This window comes from Bison bison, unplaced genomic scaffold (assembly GCF_000754665.1).
Source record: "Bison bison bison isolate TAMUID 2011002044 unplaced genomic scaffold, Bison_UMD1.0 scf7180017864512, whole genome shotgun sequence".
Lineage (NCBI taxonomy): Eukaryota > Metazoa > Chordata > Mammalia > Artiodactyla > Bovidae > Bison > Bison bison.
In genome coordinates this window covers 1,812,324-1,835,700 of record NW_011495066.1, presented here as the reverse complement: position 1 = coordinate 1,835,700, position 23,377 = coordinate 1,812,324, and the positions used below count along the sequence as shown (strand labels likewise).

The 23,377-nt window shown below is 45.6% G+C and overlaps 1 protein-coding gene across 1 annotated transcript in view; it reads left to right on the top strand.

The window, feature by feature from the left end:
• Positions 1-10,969: 10,969 nt before the first annotated feature.
• KAL1 (Kallmann syndrome 1 sequence) overlaps positions 10,970-23,377 on the top strand; it is a 190,406-nt gene continuing 177,998 nt past the window's right edge. The window contains exon 1 of the mRNA XM_010829905.1: positions 10,970-11,233. Within this exon, the coding sequence (XP_010828207.1) occupies positions 10,970-11,233 (264 nt within the window). The remainder of the gene's footprint in view (positions 11,234-23,377) is intronic.

The following is a 23,377-nucleotide window of genomic DNA, read 5'->3' as shown; positions in this document are numbered from 1 at the left end:
AGGAAATGGCAACCCACTCCAGTACTCTTGCCTGGAGAGGCCCATGGACAGAGGAGCCTGGTAATCTACAGTCCATGGGATTGCAAAGAGTTGCCCATGACTGAGCGACTTCAGGAAGTTGAACTAGAGGTCTCCCCTTCCTCCTGCTCAACCTATAGTGGATGGGCAGCCCCCCCCCTCCCCACAAGGGTGCTCAGACCGCCTTAGCAGAGGCAGTTAGCTGCCTGCACCAGGAATGGGTAACAGTCTCATTCCTGTGGCGTTGTGGCCTGTGGCTGGTCGTCCACAAACACAGCTTGCAGCTCCCAGCGTGGGACAGGCATGGCCACCACTAAACTGTGGGCACGTCAAAGCATGCACGCGCCCCCCAGTGTTCCTTGTGCCCACTCTCAGGTTGCTGCAGGGGGCAGAGTGTGACAGTACTTTGATGGGGGGGCGTTGGCAGGGAGAGGTTGGGGAGGACTGGGGCTCCGGGGGGCCCCAGAGTGTTAGGCAGCTCAGAACCTTTGCTGGAGAGGAGAGGGAGGTGAGAGGCATCATGCCTGCAGAGATCTCCAGAACGTGCTTCAGCATCCCAACAGATTCCACATTGAAAAATGCAGACTCAGAGACGAGATCACTGAGAATTCCAATAGGTGGTCTTGGCGCGGTCACCCCCAAGCTGCAGGGCTCTTTCTGAGCTTGAACCACATGCACGGATCTGTGTCCCTGGGGCCGGCCCTGGTTTGGATTGTTCAACCCCTGGAAGCGGTTACGCCCGCTTGTCCTGGGGATTTATTCATAGGTTGTCCTTAGTGTTCAGAGATCTGATAACTGACGTGTTCACTTGGGAGTAACCTGGCCCTGCACTTATTTTCTCCGTTCTGTTCAGTTGCTCAGTCGTGTCCGACTCTTTGAGACCCCATGAACTGCAGCACGCCAGGCCTCCGTGTCCATCATGAACTCCCGGAGTTTACTCAAACTCATGTCCATTGTGTCGGTGATGCCATCCAACCATCTCACCCTCTGTGGTCTCCTTCCCCTCCTGCCTTCAATCTTTCCCAGCATCAGGGTCTTTTCCAGTGAGTCGGCTCTTCCCATCAGGTAGCCTAAGTACGGGAGCTTCCTTCACTAGAAGATTAAACAAGAGGGACACTAAGCCTGAAAGAAGCTCTGTGTCTTTTTGGGTGAATCTCACGTATCCTGCCTGAGTGACTTCCTTGCTTGTGCTGGGACATTCCTGGTGGCCACCCCGCCTGTCTCCCCAGGTTCTGCGCATCACGGCTGTGATGGAGCTGAGCCTCAGATCCTCGCAGAGAGGAGTCCTATCCCTGAATGTTAGCAGACCTGCAACCTGCTCTTCCTGTGCCTGGGTATTCTCAAAGTAGGCGCAGTAGACGAGGGCTTGAGGAAAAATAGCCCGAGTGGAATAAAAAGTCTGAGTGAGCCTTATTTCTTGGCCAGATTTTGGGACCTGATGGGGCGAAGTGGATGGAGTCTTGGAAGATAAGTAGCAGGTTGCTGGCGGCCTTGGTCCTAGGGCTCTAGGATTTTATTAGTGCGAAGAGATTCTTGCTTAATGGGACATGATTCACTCTTCCAAGTAGCACTGAGAGCCTGGTTTAGGTAACTGATTAGAGATCAGAGGCTTTCTTCTAGCAGTAATTGGAGGCTGTTTGTTTTGGCAGAAGAGAGAATAGAGCTGGTGATTAGCTCATTCTGCATAGAGGACTAGCCTCTGCTCTCAGAAAAAGTAAGCAAATAATTAGCGCTTCGGAAGCCTTCGGTAGCCACGAATCAGCCCCAGGCTGGCAGAGTTTTAAAGCAACGATCTTGTGGTGAATATACTCAAGTCTTGGTGTGTCTGCTGGGCCTGCAGTGAGGTCGAAGTGACGTGCTGAAAGTCTCTGGGAAGAAAGGCCATCCTCAAGTTTCACCTTCGTATATCCTGGTCTGGGTTGCTGGATCTCTAGTTGTGTCTCCAAGAATTTCTAACTTTGACCCAAAACTAAACACTATTAGGTTGTTTGCATGCATGCTCGGTCGCTCAGTTTTGCAACTCCGTGGACTGCAGCTCATTGGACTTGTCTGTCCATGGGATTTCCCAGGCAAGAATACTGGAGTGGGTTGCTGTTTCCTCCCCCCGACCCAAGGATCGAACCCTGCGTCTCTTGGGTCTCCCACATTAGCAGGCAGATTGTTTACCACTGGGGAAGCCCAAACATTAGGTTATACACGGCAAATTTTCTTGCTTCTAATAAACTGTTTCTCATTGAACATGATTTATTTATTTTAATCGGAGGCTTATTACTTTACAATATTGTAGTGGTTTTTGCCATACACTGACATGAATCAGCCATGGGTGTACATGTGTCCCCCATCCCGAACCCCCGTCCCTCCTCCCTCCCCATTCCATCCCTCAGTGAACATGATTTAAAAGTCTATCTTATTGTGACTATTATAGAACGTTATAAAACTACATTGGAAAATACTTGTGGACTTATTGATTTCTTTGTGCTGTGTATCATTAGAGGAGAAATATGTTTATATATTTTATACATTGTGTGTAGTATGTATCTATATACATTTCAGTATATTATCCCTTGTGGCTCAGCTGGTAAAGAATCCACCTGCAATGTGGGAGACCTGGGTTTGATTCCTGGGTTGGGAAGGTCCCCTGGAGAAGGAAATGGCTACCCACTCCAGTATTCTGGCCTGGGGAATTCCATGAACTGTGCAGTCCATGGGGTCGCAAAGAGTTGGACACGACCGAGCGACTTTCACTCACTCACCCATATTAATAAAAAACATACACATATGTGTGTTTAGAGACTTCCATTTAAAAGCTAAACTTCAGTTCTTTGTGTAGTCATTCCTGTTCTAAAAAAATTATGTGAGGTTATTATATTTTTTAAAGATAGATTCATCAGTTTTCATTGTATAACCTCCCTTGGTGTGTTTCAGTGAATGGGCATACAACTTTCAGGCTAGGTAAAGAAACTTATAACATTCTCTGCAGGCACTGCTTGTATTAACTCAGAAATGCAGAAGTCCCTACATGTGATGCCATCCAGCCATCTCACGGACTTGATGGATGTGAGTCTGGGTGAACTCCGGGAGTTTGTGATGGACAGGGAGGTCTGGAGTGCTGCGATTCATGGGGTCGCAAAGAGTCAGACACGACTGAGCGACTGAACTGAACTACATATGACTTGGTCATTGCTTTCCAGAAATCTGACTCTTAAACAATTTTGAGGGTTGGGGTTGGGAAGATGATCGGTGAAGCATATCCATATTATTGACCGATGTTTGGTATCTGAACGGTAGTACTGGGGGAAATAATGTATGCCGGTCTGTCTAGTCAGGGCTATGGTTTTTCCAGTGGTCATGTATGGATGTGAGAGTTGGACTATAAAGAAAGGTGAGCACCAAAGAATTGATACTTTTGAACTGTGGTGTTGGAGAAGACTCTTGAGAGTCCCTTGGACTGCAAGGAGATCCAACCAGTCCATCCTAAAGGAGAACAGTCCTGGGTGTTCATTGGAAGGACTGATGCTGAAGCTGAAACTCCACCCCTTTGGCCACCTGAGCTGACTCATTGGAAAAGACGCTGATGCTGGGAGGGATTGGGGGCAGGAGGAGAAGGGGATGACAGAGGATGAGATGGTTGGATGGTATCACCGACTCGACTCAATGAACATGGGTTTGGGTAAACTCTGGGAATTGATGATGAACAGGGAGGCCTGGCATGCTGCAGTTCATGAGGTTGCAAAGAGTCGGACATGACTGATCGACTGAACTAAACTGAACCGTTGGGATGCTTTGTCAAATTATTCCATAACTGCGAACACTGTTGGTACACTGTCTGAGCGCCAAGCCCCGATTGAGAGTTCTGAAGTCAGCCACCTTTCCACATTTCTTTTGCACTCACCCTGGACTCCATATTCTGAAAGTCTGATTGTCTGTCCACATATGGCATTTATTAAGTGTGACCTAGTTTTAGCTCTTCCCATTAATCAAAGATATCTGTAAGTCCTTCCAACTTCAGATCAGCATGAGGTAATGAGGCATTACCAAAGTAGACTGATAAAACGGATATCGTCAACCTTGTAGTTATTTTTTGCACCATCCGTCTAAGGAGAATGTGTAATTTCCTTTGGCTTCCCTGAAGCAATGGATCTGGGGCATAGCTGCCTATCCCATCTCAGGAGATGCTGTTGGTGACCTTCTGGCCCCCGGTCTGCTCCGCCGCCCCCCACCCCAGCCCCTGGATCAGCTGCTAATAGCTTACAGCTGCTCCCCCTTGGAGACTGACCTTTCGCCCCTGGGCACCGTCTTGCCAGCAGGGTCTCGCATCCTCCTTCCTTGATGAGGGCAAATCATGGTCATTGGCTCACCGCAGGGGGGATCCAGGAGGCCAGCACTCTTGCTGGGATCAGCTCTGGTTCAGTTTATGCTCTGCAGCCTTTCGTGGGGCCAAGCTTCTCAGGGCTCTCCCTGAGACGGCATGCCTGCTTCACCCCTGCCCTTCCCTCCCCTTCCTCTGAGAGCTTCCCCTATCCATCACGTTCACAGAGATGAATGCCTCCAGGAAGCCCAGACACCTCCCTTTAGGTGCCTCTTCTACCCTAATTCAGCCCCTTCCTCCTGCAGGTTACACACCTTGATTCTTATCGGAATGATTCATTCAATCTCGTACAGATAATAGACTGTAGAAGTAAAAACATGACCCAGCTTCCACAACCCTCAGTTCAGACTTTTCCCCACTGTCCCCTTTATTTATTTAATGTTTATTGTAGACTGAAGTATACCTGACGCAGCTCAGTGTACTTGAAGTCTGCTTGGTTCAGCTCATAAAGAATCCGCCTGCAATGCGGGAGACCTGGGTTCGATCCCTGGGTCGGGAAGATCCCCTGGAGAAGGGAAAGGCTACCCACTCCAGGATTCTGGCCTGGAGAATTCCATGGACTGTATAGTCCATGGGGTTGCAAAGGGTCGGACACGACTGAGCGACTTTCACATACTTGACTTACAATGGTGTGTTACTTTCTGCTGCATAGCAAAGTGAATGGATTATGCATAGACGTATATGCACTCTTTTTCCGATTCTTTCCCCAGGTAGGTCATTACGGAGTATTGAGTAGAATTCCCTGTGCTGTACATCCTTGTTAAACATCCTTGTTAGTTATCTACTTTATATAGAGTAGCGTGTACATGTTAGTCCCAAACTCCTGTTTATCTCCCCCACCTTTTCCTCTTTGGTAACCATAAGTTTGGTTTCCAAGTCTGGGAGTCCGTTTCTGTTTAATCGTTCTAGATCAGGAAGCACTCAGAGAGTCAGGACGTTTTCTGTTATTTGTTTTAGTTTTCTCTCCTGATGATTTCAGTGGAAAGATTAAAATCTTGATCCTAACACATAAGCATATCATGTGTTATCCTAACACATAAGTATATCCCCGTAAATATACACGTGTGCGCACATGCATATATCATGCTTCTTCACTGCCTGTGTGAAATACACACAAATACACACACTCATCCCTGTATATAAATACAGTCGGCACTGTGTATGTGCTGGTTCTGCCAGCTGCAGTTGGGCGAACCTGGGGATGAGGACCCTGCAGAGACAGAGAGCCAGCTCTACCCTGCCACTGTGTATGAGACTTGAGTGTCCACATATTTTGATACCCACGGGGGTCCCAGAAGCCCACAGTCCTTACGGGACAACTGTACTATGAAGCCAGCTTGAAACAGTGTGTGAGAGCTGGACAGTAGATAGCGTCAGGGGACATCAGTAACCTCAGTACCCCCGGCAGGTCTAAGAAGATGCAAGGAAGACCAGTTAGTTCAGATATTACGCAGCTCTGGATTTACTCAGCAAGTGACCAAGGGTGCCACGTCCCCCCAGGACCTATTTGTTGTTTTTCAGTCACTCCGTCGGGTCTGACTCTTTGTGACCCCATGGACTGTAGCCCGCCAGGCTGCTCTATCCATGGGACTCTCCAGGCAAGAATACTGGAGTGGGTTGCCATTTCCTCCTTCAGGGGATAGTCCCCACCCAGGGATGGAACCTGCATCTCCTGCATTGACAGGCAGATTCTTTACCACTGAGCCACCAGAGACCCCGAGTCCCCTCCATATGTGTAAAAGACTTTACATGCCCACGGTTTCAAAGTGGTGAGCTGAGGCATTTCTCCAACTCTGGGACAGACGGTTGGATAAAAGTGGTCATCCCTGAGAGCCAACAAGTAAAGAGTGATTGATGCAAGCCTTGTCTATGGCTCAGTTTCATGTAAATTTCAGACTGTAGATACTGGATCTCTTTCTCCCTTTAAAAAAAAAAAAAAAAGCACGTCACTTTAATCACTTCCATTTATTTCAGCTGATATCGATGGATTGCTGCAATTTCAGAGATGAGGCTGTAAAATCCTGAGGGATTTAGAGTCTGATATAAGAACTAAGACTTATAAACAGACCACGGCAGTCCACCAGGGAGGGGTTGGGGAGAGTTATTTGTGTGAGATCTCAGAGGAGGGGTCCTGTTGCTTGAGTGGATGTTTCCCAAGGGAGATGATACGAGCTAAGCACAGCCACTGTGGGCTCTTCCAATGTAGAAGAGCCAATGTGAGTCGATGCAGAGTCCTGCGGGAGTGCGGTCTGTCTGCTGGGGACCTCTTGGTGGCTCGTGATGGACAGGATACAGCGTCAGCCCACCCAGACAGCAGCCAGGTGTTGGGGACTTTTGGTGAAAGCTGTTACAAAGCTCAAGTCCATTGTTCTGCAGGACAGGTTGAGAGCAAGTCATCACACTTGGCGATGTCTTCCTGGTTCTTGCTGATCTGGTTGAACTTCGGGCTCCACCACCAGTTGCCCTAGGCTATTGAGTTGATCTCTCTAGAGATCCTTGCCAGCACCCCCTGAGAAAAAGCCCCAGCTGAGCATCAAAAAGAAAGAAAGGACTGCCTTTCCCCTCTCCCTGCAGTCACACTTTGGCTTACAGTAGGATCCCACTTCTGAATTGGTGGGGCTGGACCCAAAGCAGAATGTCTGCTGAACGACCAAGCCACAGGCTAGGTTATTTGGTGTTCATTATTTTTTATGCAGTCTTGATGTTGACAGAGTTCAGTTCAGTTCAGTCGCTCAGTCGTGTCCAACTCTTTGTGACCCCATGGACTACAGCATGCCAGGCCCTCCCTGTCCATCACCAACTCCCAGAGTCCACACAAACCCATGACCATTGAGTCAGTGATGCCATCCAACCGTCTCATCCTGTGTCATCCCCTTCTCCTCCTGTCCTCAATCTTTCCCAGCATCAGGGTCTTTTTAAATGAGTCAGCTCTTCGCATCAGGTGGCCAAAGGATTGGAGTTTCAACTTCAGCATCAGTTCTTCCAATGAACACCCAGGACTGTTCTCCTTTAGGATGGACTGGTTGGATCTCCTGCAGTCCAAGGGACTCTCAAGAGTCTTCTCCAACACCACAGTTTAAAAGCCTCAATTCTTTGGTGCTCAGCTTTCTTTATAGTCCAACCCTCACATCCATACACGACTACTGGAAAAACTGTAGCCTAGACGGACCTTTGTTGGCAAAGTAATGTCTCTGCTTTTTAATATGCTGTCTAGGTTGGTCATAACTTTTCTTCCAAGGAGTAAGCATCTTTTAATTTCATGGCTGCAATCACCGTCTGCAGTTTACAGAGTAGTTTCACATAAAATCTCTCTCTGACCTTCACAGCAACTCTTTTGAGGTCAGGAGCATTATTTTGATAGATAAGACAACCAAAGCCATCGGAAGGTGAGATAATCAAGGCTTCGTGGCAGAAACTCAAGCCCTAATTGTCACATTGCCAGACGTTTATGCTAAATGATCCACTTCTCAACATGTTAACAGGGAGAGAAGACAGAGTTAACATGTCAGCTGTAATATCATCAAGGATCACTGAGTCTGGGGGGACATGGATTCATTGCCTCCTGGAACCACCATTGTGTCACGAAGTATCAAAGTGAAAGGTTGTTGGCGTGATAGAAGAAAAAGATATGTTAAAAATACCACTCCATCAACAAGATCCCATGTGCCCTCGTCTATCCTAGTTCTTCCAACCAACACAAATCTGTCACACGCAGTTATCATTCAAGTAGCTTAGTTTCTGGGGACTCAGCGTGTTTCGTGATTCCCGCCCACAGAAGAATTATTTTCTACTAGAGGGAGAGACTGATAGACATTTGTGCGAACAGTTGTGGAAGTGAAGGAAGTATTATAATCATTAGTCGTCTTTTAAATCTTTATACAGCCATTTGACACACAGTTGTAATTTCTTAGATGAAGACTTTTCCCTTATAAATTGAGTTTGTGTTAAGTTGCTTCAGTCACGTCCAACTCTTTGCAACCCCATGGACTGTAGCTTTCCAGGTTCCTCTGTCCGTGGGATTCTCCAGGCAAGGATACTGGAGTGGGTTGCCATTTCCTTCTCCAGGGGATCTTCCCGACCCAGGGATCGAACCCGTGGCTCTTACGTCTCCTGCATTGGAAGGTGGCTTCTTTACCACTGGTGCCACCTGGGACGTCCTGAGTTTGTGTAGGCCTACCAGAATTCCCCTTGTCTACCCAAATAGCAGAGACGTATTATAATCCTCGCAGAAATATTTCATGAACAGCTGGACTTCTTAATGTCATAGAGGATGAGTCTGTTGTCTGGGAATCCCAGAGGTCTCAGGACTTCAGCCTTGACCTTCATTCTTGGCTGCTGTTGCTGTTCTGTAACAGGACATATTCGGAGTATTGGCCAGTGGTGATGGTAGCTTGTAGGTATGTGAATAGCAACTTCCAAGACCTGTCATATGCTCATTCACTTGCTTTTTTTGTTTGTTTTGAGTGGTGTGTGTGTGTTTACACTTGATCATTCTTTCCAGCTTCCCAGTAATACATAAGCATTAGACAATAAGGAATTCTGAGAAAGAATGTAGAAAATTGTCAAGGCTGCATGTGGAAAGAAAATGGTGATGACCTGCGATTCTGTAACTGCCCCCAAAGTCCAACAGTCTATCCTCAGGGGAACCTGAGGAACAATGGCTCATCAAGAGGGGGAAAAAAACGCTAATATAAAACTCTTCATTCACATGCTGTTTATCCTTTCATTTTAAATTGTAGCTTCCTTCATTTAGTAAGCTTTTTCGTCTCCAAGTGATTAACACCCTGCCAGCTGGAGAAAATGACACTGTATTAGAGTGGCCTCAAAATACATAATTCCGTATTCCCTGGTACCTTCTTTCTTTGAAAGATAAAGGAGATATGCTGTCTCCACTGGAAAGAGTCATATGGCTGGTGATCAGCGTCTTCACTGTAGGGAAGTGCATGGTCCTATTGGCACACGCAGGATCTCAAAGAACCTTCAGAGAACAAAAATGCATGTCCCGCCACTGCCCCCTCCCAGTCCTGAATCTAAACCTGATGACTTTTAAAGTTTCATAGCTAATTTCTACTGATAGCCAAAGAAGTGACAATTTTATAAGTCCATAAATGAAAACATAAAACAGAGTCCTTTTAATGAAGCAAGAAACATTAATTTTGCAAAGTAAGCCATCACCTTCCGAAAATGTCATTAATCATGCCACTGCTGGGGACAACAGAAGTGTTGGGAATTCATGTACGTAAGCAATTTACAGCTCTTTTCTCCATCTTGTGTTCTCAGTCTGCACCTTTTTTTCAATCCCACTGTACTATTCCAATGCATTAATAATTCGTGTTTGAAACACAGCACAACGTTTTGTCCTTCCTATCTCCCTCCAATGCAAGTGATGTTCTTATCTAAGAACAAGCCAGAGGGGGCACATTCTTGGGAGGTGACTGAGAGCTTCTCTCAAAGAAAGACCAAAACAGTCAAGAAACACTAAATGCAAACAAAAAGTAGAAGTTTCAGGTTAAACGTGATTTTTCCCGATTACTTATGGTGTCCTTATTGGATTCATACAAACAGTCCCTCCGATGACACTTTACCAACCCTTGCTTCATTCTCTGATGAGACATCATTGAGAGAGATGGCAGTTTGTAGTCTTATAGATGTCTCAGCCCTTGTCTTTAAATGCCTGCTGTAGAGGAATGAATGTATACTGTTTGTTGTGCTTTGTGTACTGGAAGCAAAATTGACAAAAGACTCGCAAACCTAGAAGAGTGAGAGAGAGATTTTCAAGAGGACTCACATCTTACAAGTGATATGTCACGCTGACCCCTGGACAGGTTGCTCAGTGCTGTTACGAAAAAGCAAATTTGCCAAGGAAACTGGCATCTCTGCATCAGTAGCTTGCTTTCCAACTGTTGATGCTCAGGAAACTGGCATCTCTGCATCATTAGCTTGCTTTCCAACTGTTGATGAGGAAACTGGCATCTCTGCATCATTAGCTTGCTTTCCAACAGTTGAACAGACCCCCGCAGGATGCGAATACCAAGACCATTTCCAGTTGTGAGGGAATCACCACCACCATCATCATAATCATCTCCGTCATCACCATGACCACCACCATCACCACCATCATCATAACCATCACCAGTATCATCGTAACCATCATCACTACCACCACCACCATCATCACCATCATGATAATCATCACCATCCATACCACCACCACCATCATCATGAGCATCATCATTACCACCACCATCATTGTCATCACCACCACAACCGCTATCATCATCACCATCGTCGTAACGACCATCACTATCAGGACCATCATCACTCCCACCACCATCATCACCATCAGTATCATCATCACCACCACCATCACATCTTCATCATCATGACCATCATCACTACCATCACCATCACCATCATCACTACCACCGTTATCATCATGACCATCATCACTCCCACCACCATCGTCACCATCATTATCATCATAACCACCACCATCACATCTTCACCATCATGACCATCATCACTACCATCACCATCACCATCACCATCATCATGACCATCATCACTACCATCACCATCATCATGACCATCGTCACCACCATCGTTATCATCATAACCATCATCACTACCATCACCATCACCATCATCATGACCATCATCACTACCATCGTTATCATCATGACCGTCATCACCACCACCATCATCCTGACCATCATCACCACCATCGTTATCCTCATGACCATCATCACTACCATCACCATCATCATGACCATCATCACCACCATCGTTATCATCATAACCACCATCCCCTCCATCACCGCCATCACCAGCGTTACCATCGTGACCGTAATGCCTCCACCATTATCACTATCATTATTATCATCATAACTGCCATCACCAGCATCATATCGTCATCCCCATCTTCCCATCTTCATCGTCAACATCCCCACGTTTGGAACTGTGACACAGTTCCCTGAGAAATCTCTGTACAAACAATTCTGTTGAGACACTCAGATTTCCACACTTTACACATCATGATGGGGCTACCTACTTTGCCCCTGCTTACTGAAGTCAGTACTTCCCTTGATGGCCATTCCCCCAATGAATAGGGTTTTGCTCACCACAGAGGAGAAACCTAGTGTGAAACAAGAATCAGAAGACCCCCCCCCACAACCCAGGCATCTGGGGTGGTCCAATCTTGCTCAGCGGTCCTCCCATATGGGTGAGTCAAATAGGGGTAAAGTTACAGCAAATCCCAACTTGGACCTCACTTTCTGGGGTGGAAGTTTATTAATGGTAAGAATGCCAAGTATGTGTAGAAGTTACTGATGACTTTCAGAAACAGTGAGCTGCCGATTGCCATTGAGATGTATTGGTAACTGCAGTTTTTAAAAATTTCTTCTGTGGAAAGAAACTGCAGAGCATCACCTGAGATGCTTGCCACAATTAAAGGTAGTCATTGGTTGAAGGCGGGCACTTACTTGGCTTCTAATGATTTTCTCTTCCATGTTTTAGGCTATCATAGCCATTTAGAACTGAAACTTTGCCTTTAAAACCTAAAATAGGTACCCCAGTTCCTTTCTTCCTCTTTTAGACATAGATAGGCCCACAGTAGGGGTTTGGCGAATATCCCCGACGCATCTTTGACTAGAAATGCATCTTTTCTCTCTCTCTGTCACCCCGCCTCCTCTCTTCCTCTCCTTCCTTTATTTTGACACTTGGCTGTCCCGTTTTGAAAGCTGCACAGCCAAACCCATTCGCTGATCGTTCCAGAAATGGCCAACATCTGGGAAGTGATTTTTCCCATTGGGCCAGAATCTAAAGGAAAGTAGGGAACATTTCCCGTTGTTGTTGTTTCCACGTGTTTGTATCCGGAGCTATGAGATAATGTCCTCACAGCTGCAAAGAAATTAAAAAAAAATTACTTCTGTGCAGGATATATTTACTTGTTAACTATCACTAGAAAAAGACATGTAGAGGTGAGGTTCCATGAGAACAGATCTCCATTTGTATTTTGATCTTTCTGTTATTTGGAGGCCATGGACTTGTATTATATTTTAAACCTGTTTTTCTTGGGCAAGACTTGTGTACTCTAATCTCATTTGTTACTCCACAATTTTGCAAAAAAAAAAGGAGGAAGTTTTTCTTCTTCCTTTTTGAACAACTGTAAAAAATTAGTACCCCAAGTATTTTTTTTCGTATCTGTGTCTGTATGTGTGTTACCCAAAAGTGTCCAGTTCATGGTTTCTCAGCCTTGACACTGTTGATCTTTGGGGGCCAGATTATTCTGTGTTATGGGGTCTGTCCTGTGCATTGTTGGGCTGTTCAGCAGCACCCAGCGTGCGTGCTTAGTCGTGTCTGTTTGGGACCCCATGGACTGTGTAGCCCACCAGGCTTCTCTGTCCATGGGATTTCCCAGGCAAACATACCGGGGTGTGTTGCCATTTCCTCCTTCGGGGTATCTTTCTGACCCAGGAATCAAACCTGTGTCTTATGCATCTCCTGTATTGGCAGATGGATTCTTTAGCACTGAGCAATCCTCTGGTCTTTACCCAGTAGATTCCTCCCACCCGCAATCTTGACACTCACATACACACACACACACATGAATATCTCTGGACATTACAATCTGTGCCAGAGGGTAAAGTCACTCCTGTTGGAAACCACTGATCTAGTTTTCTCTCTTGTTACTTATCTCTCTCGATCAACATGTGTCTAGATCAGTATCTGTATTCAGACATGCATATCCATATCTAAGTGTATATGTATGAGTCTTCCATGACGTATACAGTCATCTTCTTCGAAAGAGTAAACTTAGATACATGAGCTAGTAGATTGATTGCAGTAACAACGTTCTCTTTTCACTTAGGCTTCTCTGATAATTCAGTTAGTAAAGAATCCACCTGCAATACAGGAGACCCCGGTTCGATTCCTGGGTCAGGAAGATCTGCTGGAGAAGGGATAGGCTACCCACTCCAGTATTCTTGGGCTTCCCTGGTGGCTCAGCTGGTAAAGAATCCGCCTACAGGGCGGGAGACCTGGGTTTGTTCCCGGGGTTGGGAGGGTCCCCTGGAGAAGGGAAAGGCTACCCACTCCAGTATCCTGGCCTGGAGAATTCCACGGACTGTATATCCATGGGGTCACAGAGAGGCGGACACAACTGAGCCACTTTTTCCTTATAACATGGGAGTTTGGAAACATGCTCATTTCTGTCATTTGAGATTCTAAGAAAGCATGAGGTACTTGTTTCTGCAAAGTGCAAATAGAAAAATGCTTGGCTCCCATTCTATAGCAGTTCATTCTCCTGAATGCAAACAGCTGTATCTCTTTCCTCAGCAGTGATGATTCTGGAGATGGGTCATGGCATGTGTGCATGTGATAGCCTGTAAGAAAATTGTTTTGTTTTTTTTTTTTCCAGCCATGAGCAGGCTAATGTGAAGTTGATCATAGAGCATCTTTTCCTTAAAATATCCACTATGTTTTTAAAATTTGGTGCACGGGTCCTAAAATTGGATTCCCTTGTGACTTCTTTGCAAGTAAACTCTTTGCCTTTTTCAAACAACCTTTTGTCTCTGAGCCTTCTTACGTGCTTCTTTTTTTTAAAAAAAAAATTATGTATTTTTGGCTGTTCTGGTTCTTTGTTGTTATATGGCCTTTTCTCTAACTGAGGTGGTCAGGGGCTCCTCTCTAGTTGCAGTGTGCAGGCTTCTCGTTTCTGTGGCTTCTCTTGTTGCAGAGCACAGGCTCCAGGGCATGTGGACTCAGTAGTTGTGGCTCTCAGGCTCTAGAGCACAGCCTCAGTAGTTTCGGTCATGGGCTTAGTTGCTCTGCAGCACATGGGATCTTCCTGGAGCAGGGATCAAACCTGTGTCTCCTGTACTGGTGGGCGGATTCTTATCCACTGAACCACCAGGGAAGCCCTCCGTGTGCTCTTCATATCAAGTGTGTCACCTGTAAAGTGGTGGCCATGGTAACGCTGCCTCTTTGGACCCTGCTACGATGCCACACGATTCACTTGGGTCAGAACCTCACATGTATCAATCCTCAGCTCTGCACAAGTCTTGGCTGCTATTGTTAAGATGAGCGAGGCCCTGGTGCTGAAGGGCTTGGGATGCAAAAATGAATCCTGGGCACCCCTCAGTCTTCACAGGCTGGTCTGTGAAGTGAAGGCTGCTGTTGCTGCTGCTAAGTTGCTTCAGTCATGTGCAACTCTGTGCAGTGCAAGGGAATTTAAACAACTAGATCTAACCAAGGAATCACAGACAGCAACAGACACTTTACCAAAGAAAATAGACAGATGGCAAAGAAGCATATGAAAAACATGGCCCATGTCACATGTTATCAGGAAAAGGACAGATTCCAACAGCAAGATACCAGCACATGCCCATTAGAGTGGCCGTAATCCGGGAGACTGATGATATCAGATGATGCTGAAGAGATGGAGCACCAGGAACTCGCCCTTCTTGCTGCCTGAAATGCAAAGTGGGGCAGGCAGTTTCTTACGAAACAAACATACCCTTACTCCTCGGCATTGGTTTGAATGGGATGAAAATGTCTGTACGTAATGAAGCAGACATCCATGCCCATGAATGTATAGACCAGCTTTATCGATTATTGTCCAATTTTGGACACAACCAAGATGTCCTCCAGTAGCTGAAAGGATAAATAGAATGAATAAAGTGAGGTCCATCCAGATTATGGACTGTTACTGAGCACTACACAGAAATGAGCTGTCAAGACAGAAAGGGACATGGAGGAAACTAAAATGTACATTATTGGGTGAAAGAGGCCTGTCTGAAAAGGCTGCACACTGCAGGATTCCAATTGTGTGTCCTTCTGGAAAAAGCACAACTATGCAGAAAGTGAAAAGATCAGTAGTTTCGGGGGCTGGGGTGGGTAGCAATGAACAGGTGGAGCACAGAGGATTTTTTTTTTTCAGGCAGTGAAACTATTCTGTATACTATTATTACGGATTTAAGTAGTCATACATTTGTCCAAATCCCTAGAATGCACAACGAGGAGTGAGCCGTGGAGTAAACTGTAGACTCTGGGAGACAATGATGTTTCGCTGTGGGTTCATCACTTGTAACAAATGAGCCACTGGTGTGGGTGTTGATGATGGAGAAGGCTGTGTGTGTCCGGGAGCAGGGGGCTATATGAGTGCCTTTCTCTGTGCATTTCTTTTAATTTTTCTACGAACCTAAAATTGCTCTAAAAATGAAAAAGAAATAATTTTTAATTTATTATTTAATTTGAAAACCTTACCCTTTGAAGTTTCTTGGAAAGCGCCTAGTTCTCCATAGAGAATGAGATTCAGATCTCTTATCCGCTCTCGCCACTTAAAGATTTTCTTTTCCTGTGTGATGCATGGGAATAGCTTAAGTAGATTTTTAAATTGTAGTGTGAAGTCCTGCCTAGCTATTGTATAAGAAGAAAAGACCACTGAATTCTAGGTCATCTATTCTGTTAGGAAAACATAACCTGCCTTCCCAGATGCTAGGTGCTTATAAATCTGCAGATACGACATTTTTTTTTCTTGCAATTAATTTTTTTTTCCTGCAAATCGAGGTCTTGTCTTGAGGTTATTGCTCCTTCTCTTTCAACCGATTTAATTCATCATGTTTTCTCAAGTGATCTCTCATTAAAACAGGCTATCTTTTGAACTTTGTATGAAAATAACTCAGTACCGTGATGAATGGGCTAGAATACCATATGAGCCAGGGTATCACAGACTATGAGATGCTGTGTTTTAATTTGATTAATTATCCTGTACTCTCTAATGAATAACACATAAATTAGCACCGTGAAGAAGCATATATCCCAAGAAAACCAAGCAACAGAAATCTGACTTAGTAAAGTCAAGTAGAATGGGAAAGCCATGTAGTACAGCTAGTCATTGTTTTTCCCTGCTTAGATTTTCCCCACTACAAATGAAACTCAGCTGAACCAGTCCTGAATCTTCCATCCCTTGTGTGTGTTTATCAAGGTGGTAGATTTTGCTTTAGTAGTGAAGTAAGTAGTTCTAGGATTTGTTGTATCCCCAAACGGGATACTAAACTGTTTTGAAGAAATACAAACAGTTTTCATTTACGGGGTATTGTCTGTTTTTTCAAGTAACATTTTTTAAAATGGTTGTGGTGATAATGGATAGCATCGTCAACTCAATGGACATGAGTCTGAGCAAACTCCAGGAGGAGCCTGGAGTGCTACAGTCCATGGGGTCAAAAAGAATCAGACACAACTGAGCAGCTGAATAAAAACAAGCAGGTGATAACAGCAATAGAAGAGAATCCAGTGCGTATTGCCTGCCGATATACTGTCTCTGGTTGCTGTTTATGCTTATGAGTAACCAGCTTGACAATTTTAAATTGATCCTTAACCTCTGCTGGTTAGCATGCTAGAATCCAGGCCGTCATGTGCCTCATGGGAACTTATTATGAAGCACGGGTCGCCCTTTTGAGCTTTACAGCTGCCAAGCATCTATTTTGAAGAATAACAGGGAACTTGAGAGGGCGTTTAGAGTCGGCTGTGTTTCCACCCTGTCATCCCCATGAACACACAGCATCTTCCTAGACTTGTTGACTCTATGCAGACGGAGGTGACGCTGAGACAGGGTGGAGGGGAGAGGGGTCTGGACTGCGCTGGGGGTCATTGCCCTGGGAAATACATGCTTCCCCGAGGGAGATGGGCCCAAAGGCTGAGAAGCAGAAATGGACATGGACTAGTGGAAAATGATACACGCACACACGTGCCTCCAGTGATCAATTTATTAGTTGATAAAGAGGGTTGTCTTTCTCAGGACCTGGATTGCAAGGAGATACCTGAAGGGCTACACGAAGTGCTCACAAGACTCTGAGAGGAGAGGGGCACGGTGCCAACCTTGGGAGCACTGGCTCCGTGTGGTTCTTTGAGGTCCCGTGTAGCCCAGTATGATGGACTGTCCTTCTCCCTTCCCGGCAAGGTCATCGAGCTTCAGTGAGGATCAGAATCATCGGGAGCCTTGTTAAAACACATTTCACAGCACCCACCCTCCGAGCACCCGATTCTGTGGATCTGGCATGAGACTCAAGACTGACATGTCTAATAGGCTTCCAAGTGAGGCCGATGCTGCTGGTCTCAAGATCTCACTTGGAGAACCACTGCTGTGGTATTATGTATGTTCTAGGGCTTCTCTCTGGTGTCTTTCTCTGCCTGGTGACTTGTACCAATTTCAAAGTATTGACGCATTACATTCTCTGCCTCCCCGCCCCTACATACTTGTTCTGACCAACCTTCCTTCTAGGCTGTTGTTGTTTTTGAATCACTAGTTTTTGTCCGACTCTTTCCAACCATGGACTGTAGCCTGCCAGGCTCCTCTGTCCTTGGGATTTCCCAAGCAAGAATACTAGACTGGGTTACCATTTCCTTCTCCAGGGGATCTTCCTGACCAAGGGATTGAACCCACGTTTCCTGCATTGGAAGGTGGGTTCTTCACTGCTGAACCACTTGGGAAGCTCTGGTCCTGAGTTGTAGCCCAGTAATCTAGGAAGTGAAATGTTTCTCTGAATTCTGGGGGCTGCTCCAGCAAGTAAATCAAAAGTTAATCCAATCCAATCCAATCAAACCCAATAGAGGTCATGGGACTATCTATTGTAGACAGTTGGCCAGGAGTACAGGTAACAGTTTGAACTTGCAGCTGGTGTTTAAAGCCAAGGAAGGATTGTCGGGGGCCTGCCAGGTAGTCTAGTAATAAAGAATCCGCCTGCCAATGCAGGAGACCTAAGAGACAAAGCTTCGCTCTCTGGGTCGGGAAGATCCCCTGGAGGAGGACATGGCAACCCACTCCAGTATTCTTGCCTGGAGAATCCCATGGACAGAGGAGCCTGGTGGGCTGTGGTCTGTAAGGTCAGAAAGAGTGGGACATGACTGAAGTAACTTGGCATACCACAGGGATCGTCGGACTCTCTGATCTGTAGTTGGTTGGTCAAAAGTTCTGATGGTAGCCTGGGCTTGCTGTTGGCGTCTGAAGGTGGTGTGGGGGCAGTCCAATGGGATTGAGCCCTTAGCCCGTGAGTTCTGAGCTGTCTCAGGGTAGACAGTGTCAGAGTCAAGTCAACCTGTTTGTGCAAGCGAATTGCCTGGTGGTGTGGGAAAACCACCGTCCCTCCCACTCCCTGGCAGCATGCATATTGGAATTGGGTCCAGGAACCCCAAAGAAATAGTGTTTGCTGATATGAGACTTTTATGTTCCCCCAAATGGGGCTAGGAGTTATGGATTTCATTTTAGTGCAGCTTTGCACTAAAGCAGTGTTCTGATTCTAAGCTTTTTGCAGACCATGTGCCTTTAGAAGGACTCCAAAGAGCCAAATAACATAGCAGTTCATAACACTGACCTTATTCCCAAGCAGTGGAAAATCGTTTTCTTTATCATTACATCAGAACTTATTGAGGGCTCTCAGAATTCTGACTTCTCCACAGTCCATCAATCATGTGAGGCAGGCAGGACTCCAGAACTTTCTGTGAATGTCTTCTACATTATTAAGAGTCATTACTTGTGCTGAGAGCTCTCCTATACATGGATTTGCATCAGTGTTTTTTTTTTTTTTTTGCCGTACTGGTAACAAAGATTTACTGGAACAATGTTTGTTCCTTGATGCACGTGGGCTTTCTCTAGTTGCGGCCAGCAGAGCTTCTCATCGCAGTGGCTTCTCATGTTACTGACCACAGGCTCCAGGGCACACGTGGGCTTCAGTAGTCGTGGTTCCAGACTATATAGAGTACAGACTCAATACTTGTGGCACACGGGCTTAGGTGCCCGTGGCATGTGGAATCTTCTCAGATCAGGGATGGAACCCATGTCTCCTGCACTGGGGGTAGATTCTGCACTGGGCTTTTCTCTGGTTGCAGAGAGCTGGGGCTCCTCTCTAGTCGTGGTGCCAGAGCTCCTCATTGTGGTGGCTTCTCATGGCGGTGCCAGTGCAATGAGAAGGCTCTAAAGCATTTGGACTTCAGCAGTTGCAGCAGAGGCTCAGTAGTTTCTGCCCCCGTCTCTAGAGCAGACCCTCAATAGTCGTGGCGCACGGACTTAGCTATTCAGGGGCATGTGGGGTCTTCCCCACCCAGGGAATGAACCCAAGTCTCCTGCACTGACAAGCAGATTCTTAACCACCAGACCACCAGGGAAGCCATCAGACACAAAACTTCAGGTCCACAAGCTCACTGAACAAGTGGCAGAAATGACCCAAACCTACACCTCTGCATATGACTTTCAAGAGACAGAAAATGAAAGATAAAAAAAAAAAAGAAAGCCTCAAGAAAAGTCAAAAGTGGAAACAGTGTTAGTCGCTAAGTCATGTCCGACTCTTTGCGACCCCATGAACTGTAGCCTGCCAGGCTCCTCTATCCATGGGATTCTCCAGGCAAGAACACTGGTGTGTGTAGCCACGCCCTTCTCCGGGGGATCTTCCCGACCCAGGGATTGAACCCGGGTCTCCTGCATTGCAGGCATATTCTTTACCGTCTGAGCCACATGGGAAGCCCACCTGGTAGTAATTTTGAAGAGAGCCCTGGAATCCCACCGGACTCATTTAACAAATGATGCAGAGTCAGCATTCTAAGAGCCCTCAGTTAGCTTTGATATAGTAAAAAAAAAAAAAAAAAAATTGGTTTTCAATTGCTTACAGATAACAGCAGCTTCTGTACACTACCCTTCTGAGGCAGGACAAGATTAAATCCCGCTGTAGCTCAGAAATCTAGTGAAGTCATTGCTTTAGTAGCTGACTATGTCCCGTTAGTTTTTGCTAGGAGGTCTCCTGATTTTCTGTCTTGTCCACCTATAAAACAGCCTTCAATAAAAACATAAGAGCAACAATAATTAAGGAAAGAAAAGGCCTAAGAGGACTTCTAGACATTTCTCGTCCTCTAATGCTGCCTAAAGTGTATTTTTGTTATTGTTGTTCAGTCGCTCGGTGGGGTTGGACTCTTTGCGACCCCATGGACTGCAGCACGCCAGGCTTCCCCATCCTTCACCATCTCCTGGAGCTTGTTCAAACTCACGTCCATCGAGTCGATGATGCCATCCAACTGTCTCATCCTCTGTCGCCTCCTTCACCTGCTGACCTCAATTTTTAGCGAGTTTCGAATATCCACATCACTGTCTTTGCAGAGAAAGGTAGTGAGAGATGTAATTAACAGTTGCGGAAAGTTATGTTTCTAAATTGCGGTTCCTCATTGCTCTTGCATTTCTGTCTCCTTTGATCTTGGTTTGAATTCTTCACAGGGACTCTGAGGTGTTTTCTTAAACAATGTTTCCACTGTTCCTTTCAGTTGCTTGGTACGCAGACTCACACGAAAGTATAGATGAACGCAGCTGCCAATAACGAGTCAAAACACATTGGAACAACAATACGTTCTTTGGTGAATACTCTCAAGACACCCGATTCTCTTAGTTTCAGGAAAGCTATCTTAACCTCCAGTGAAATTGCAGTGCTCCCTAAACTAGCTTGGTTCATTGAGGAAGAGCTTTGTTGGGGCTTAAAATGGGGAGATGTGTCTTTGGGCGGAAGTGGTGACCTGCTCATCTCCTATTTCATGTGAACCCACGTTCCTCTTCCACACCGAAGGGGCTACCCCTCCATACTGCTCTTAGGTCTTCCCACTACAGGGTTAATGCCTTCCCCACCCTCATCTCCGAGAAATACACTTCATATCTACTTACTTTTGTTGAAATTGTGGCATTGGAGAAGACGCTTGAGAGTCTCTCGGACTTCAAGGAGATCCAACCAGCCCATCCTAAAGGAAATCAGTCCTGAATATTCATTGGAAGGACTGATGCTGAAGTTGAAGCTCCAATCCTTTGGTCCTGTAATGCAATGAACTGACTCACTGGAAAAGACCCCGATGCAAGATTGAAGGGAGAAGGAAAAGGGGATGACAGAGGATGAGATGGTTGGATGGCATCACTGACTTGATGGACATGAGTCCAGGAGTTGGTAATGGACAGGGGAGTCTGGCGTGCTGCGGTCCATGGGGTGGCAAAGAGTCAGACACGACTGAGTCACTGAACTGAACTGTAGTCCCCTTCTCCTCCTGCCTTCAGTCTTTCCCAGCATCAGGGTGTTTTCCAATGAGTCAGTTCTTCACATCAAGTGGCCAAAGGATTGGAGCTTCAGTTTCAGCATCAGTCCTTCCAATGAATATTTAAGACTAATTTCCTTTAGGATTGACTTGTTTGATCTCCTTCCGTCCAAGGGAATCACAGGAGTCTTCTCCAACACCACAGTTCAAAAGCATCACTTCTTTGGCGCTGACCTTTCTTTATGGGCCAACTCTAACATCAATACACAACTCCTGGAAAAACCATAGCTTTGACTGTATGGGCCTTTGTCAACAAAGTAATGTCTCTGCTTTTTAATATGCTGTCTAGGTTAGTCATAGCTTTTCTTCCAAGGAGCAAAGCGTCTTTTAATTGAATGCCTGCCGTCACCATCTGCAGTGATTTTGGAGCCCAAGAAAATAAAGTCTGTCTTTAATATTCAAAGGGGTTTTCAAAGGGGTTTTAACATCTCACAATTATGCCCTGGGACCTAATATGCCCTTTACATCAGACTTTTGGGACTTTTTCTATCTTTCTTCCCTGTTTCTTCTCCTTCCTCTCTATGGCTCCTTCTCCTCTTCCCCGTCTCATCTTTCCCACCAACACTGAGACCCACACAGGTGATTCAGACTGAAGTTAGGGCCACTTTGAAGTAAGGGTTAGAAATGCAAGGGTGTGTGGCCGTCCCACCTCGGAAAGAACCCTTCCAGAACTTTGAAGTCGATGGTCATTCCTACCTGAGGAATGCCATTATCTCAGCCCTTTCAGCCTGGACACTTTATTCCATAGATACTTGTTTAGTTTCTCTACAAGCAGGTATGGTGATGGGGGAGAAATTCCTGGAACGGGGAGGATCCACACAATTTGCAAGAACTTGAGAGCGATGTCTGAGCACGCCTGCCTTTATAGGCTGCGTTCACCACCGTTCCTTGTCTCCGCTGTGAAGCAGGAGGTGGGAAGAGAATGAGGTTTATACAGACGTTTCTTTATTTTTTTTTTAGGTTTCCCGGGAACAATGCTGTCGTTGTTTAATTTATGTAGCTGCTCTGTTGCTCACGCTTCCCTTACTTTGTAATATGAGTCATTAACTCAATTTTAGTTATTACCTTTAACGCTCCCTCTCAACCTACCGAAAGTTGGATTTCTTTCCGCACAAGTCACTTACTCTGTCTTGAAATATCTTGCAGGGCTTAATGTGATTTTCGTGGAGAGGGCACGGTTTACCAGAATTTTCTTCTGAGAATGTACATTTGAATACCAAATGTAGTTTACATATCCGCAGTCACAGCTGTGGCAAGGATGAATTCAGAATTAACACATCTTCTTGGAGGAGATTAAAGTTGGAAGACTGTTCCTTGGGATGTGCTAACAGAAGCTGGTACCTCCAATTCTGTAATTCCATGATGGCTCCCCTCATTCCATTGGGGAGAGTGAGTAATAAAATTTGTATGCAGTCCTTTCCCCAAGATGGAATTTGTAAGCATATTGCTTGTTAAAATTCATAGTCAATTGCTAATAAAAGGAATGCTTTCCCATATGGCATTGTCTAATGCTTGCCGTTCTATAAATTTTCTTTAGATGACTTTATTTTTTCTATAAATTTTCTTTAGATGACTTTATTTACATCTATAAAAAGATTGTCAGCATGATTATTTCTTAAATGATTTACACTTGACTTTGTATACAAGCCTTCATTCAGTTTTTCATATTCTCATGCTGAATCTCTAGGACGCTGAATCTCTTCTCTACAGGAAGCAAACTGCTAAGTCGCTTCAGTCGTGTCTGACTCTGGGATCCCATAGACGACAGCTCAGCAGGCTCCCCCGTCCCTGGGATTCTCCAGGCAAGAACACTGGAGTGGGTTGCCATTTCCTTCTCCAATGCATGAAAGTGAAAAGTGAAAGTGAAGTCGCTCA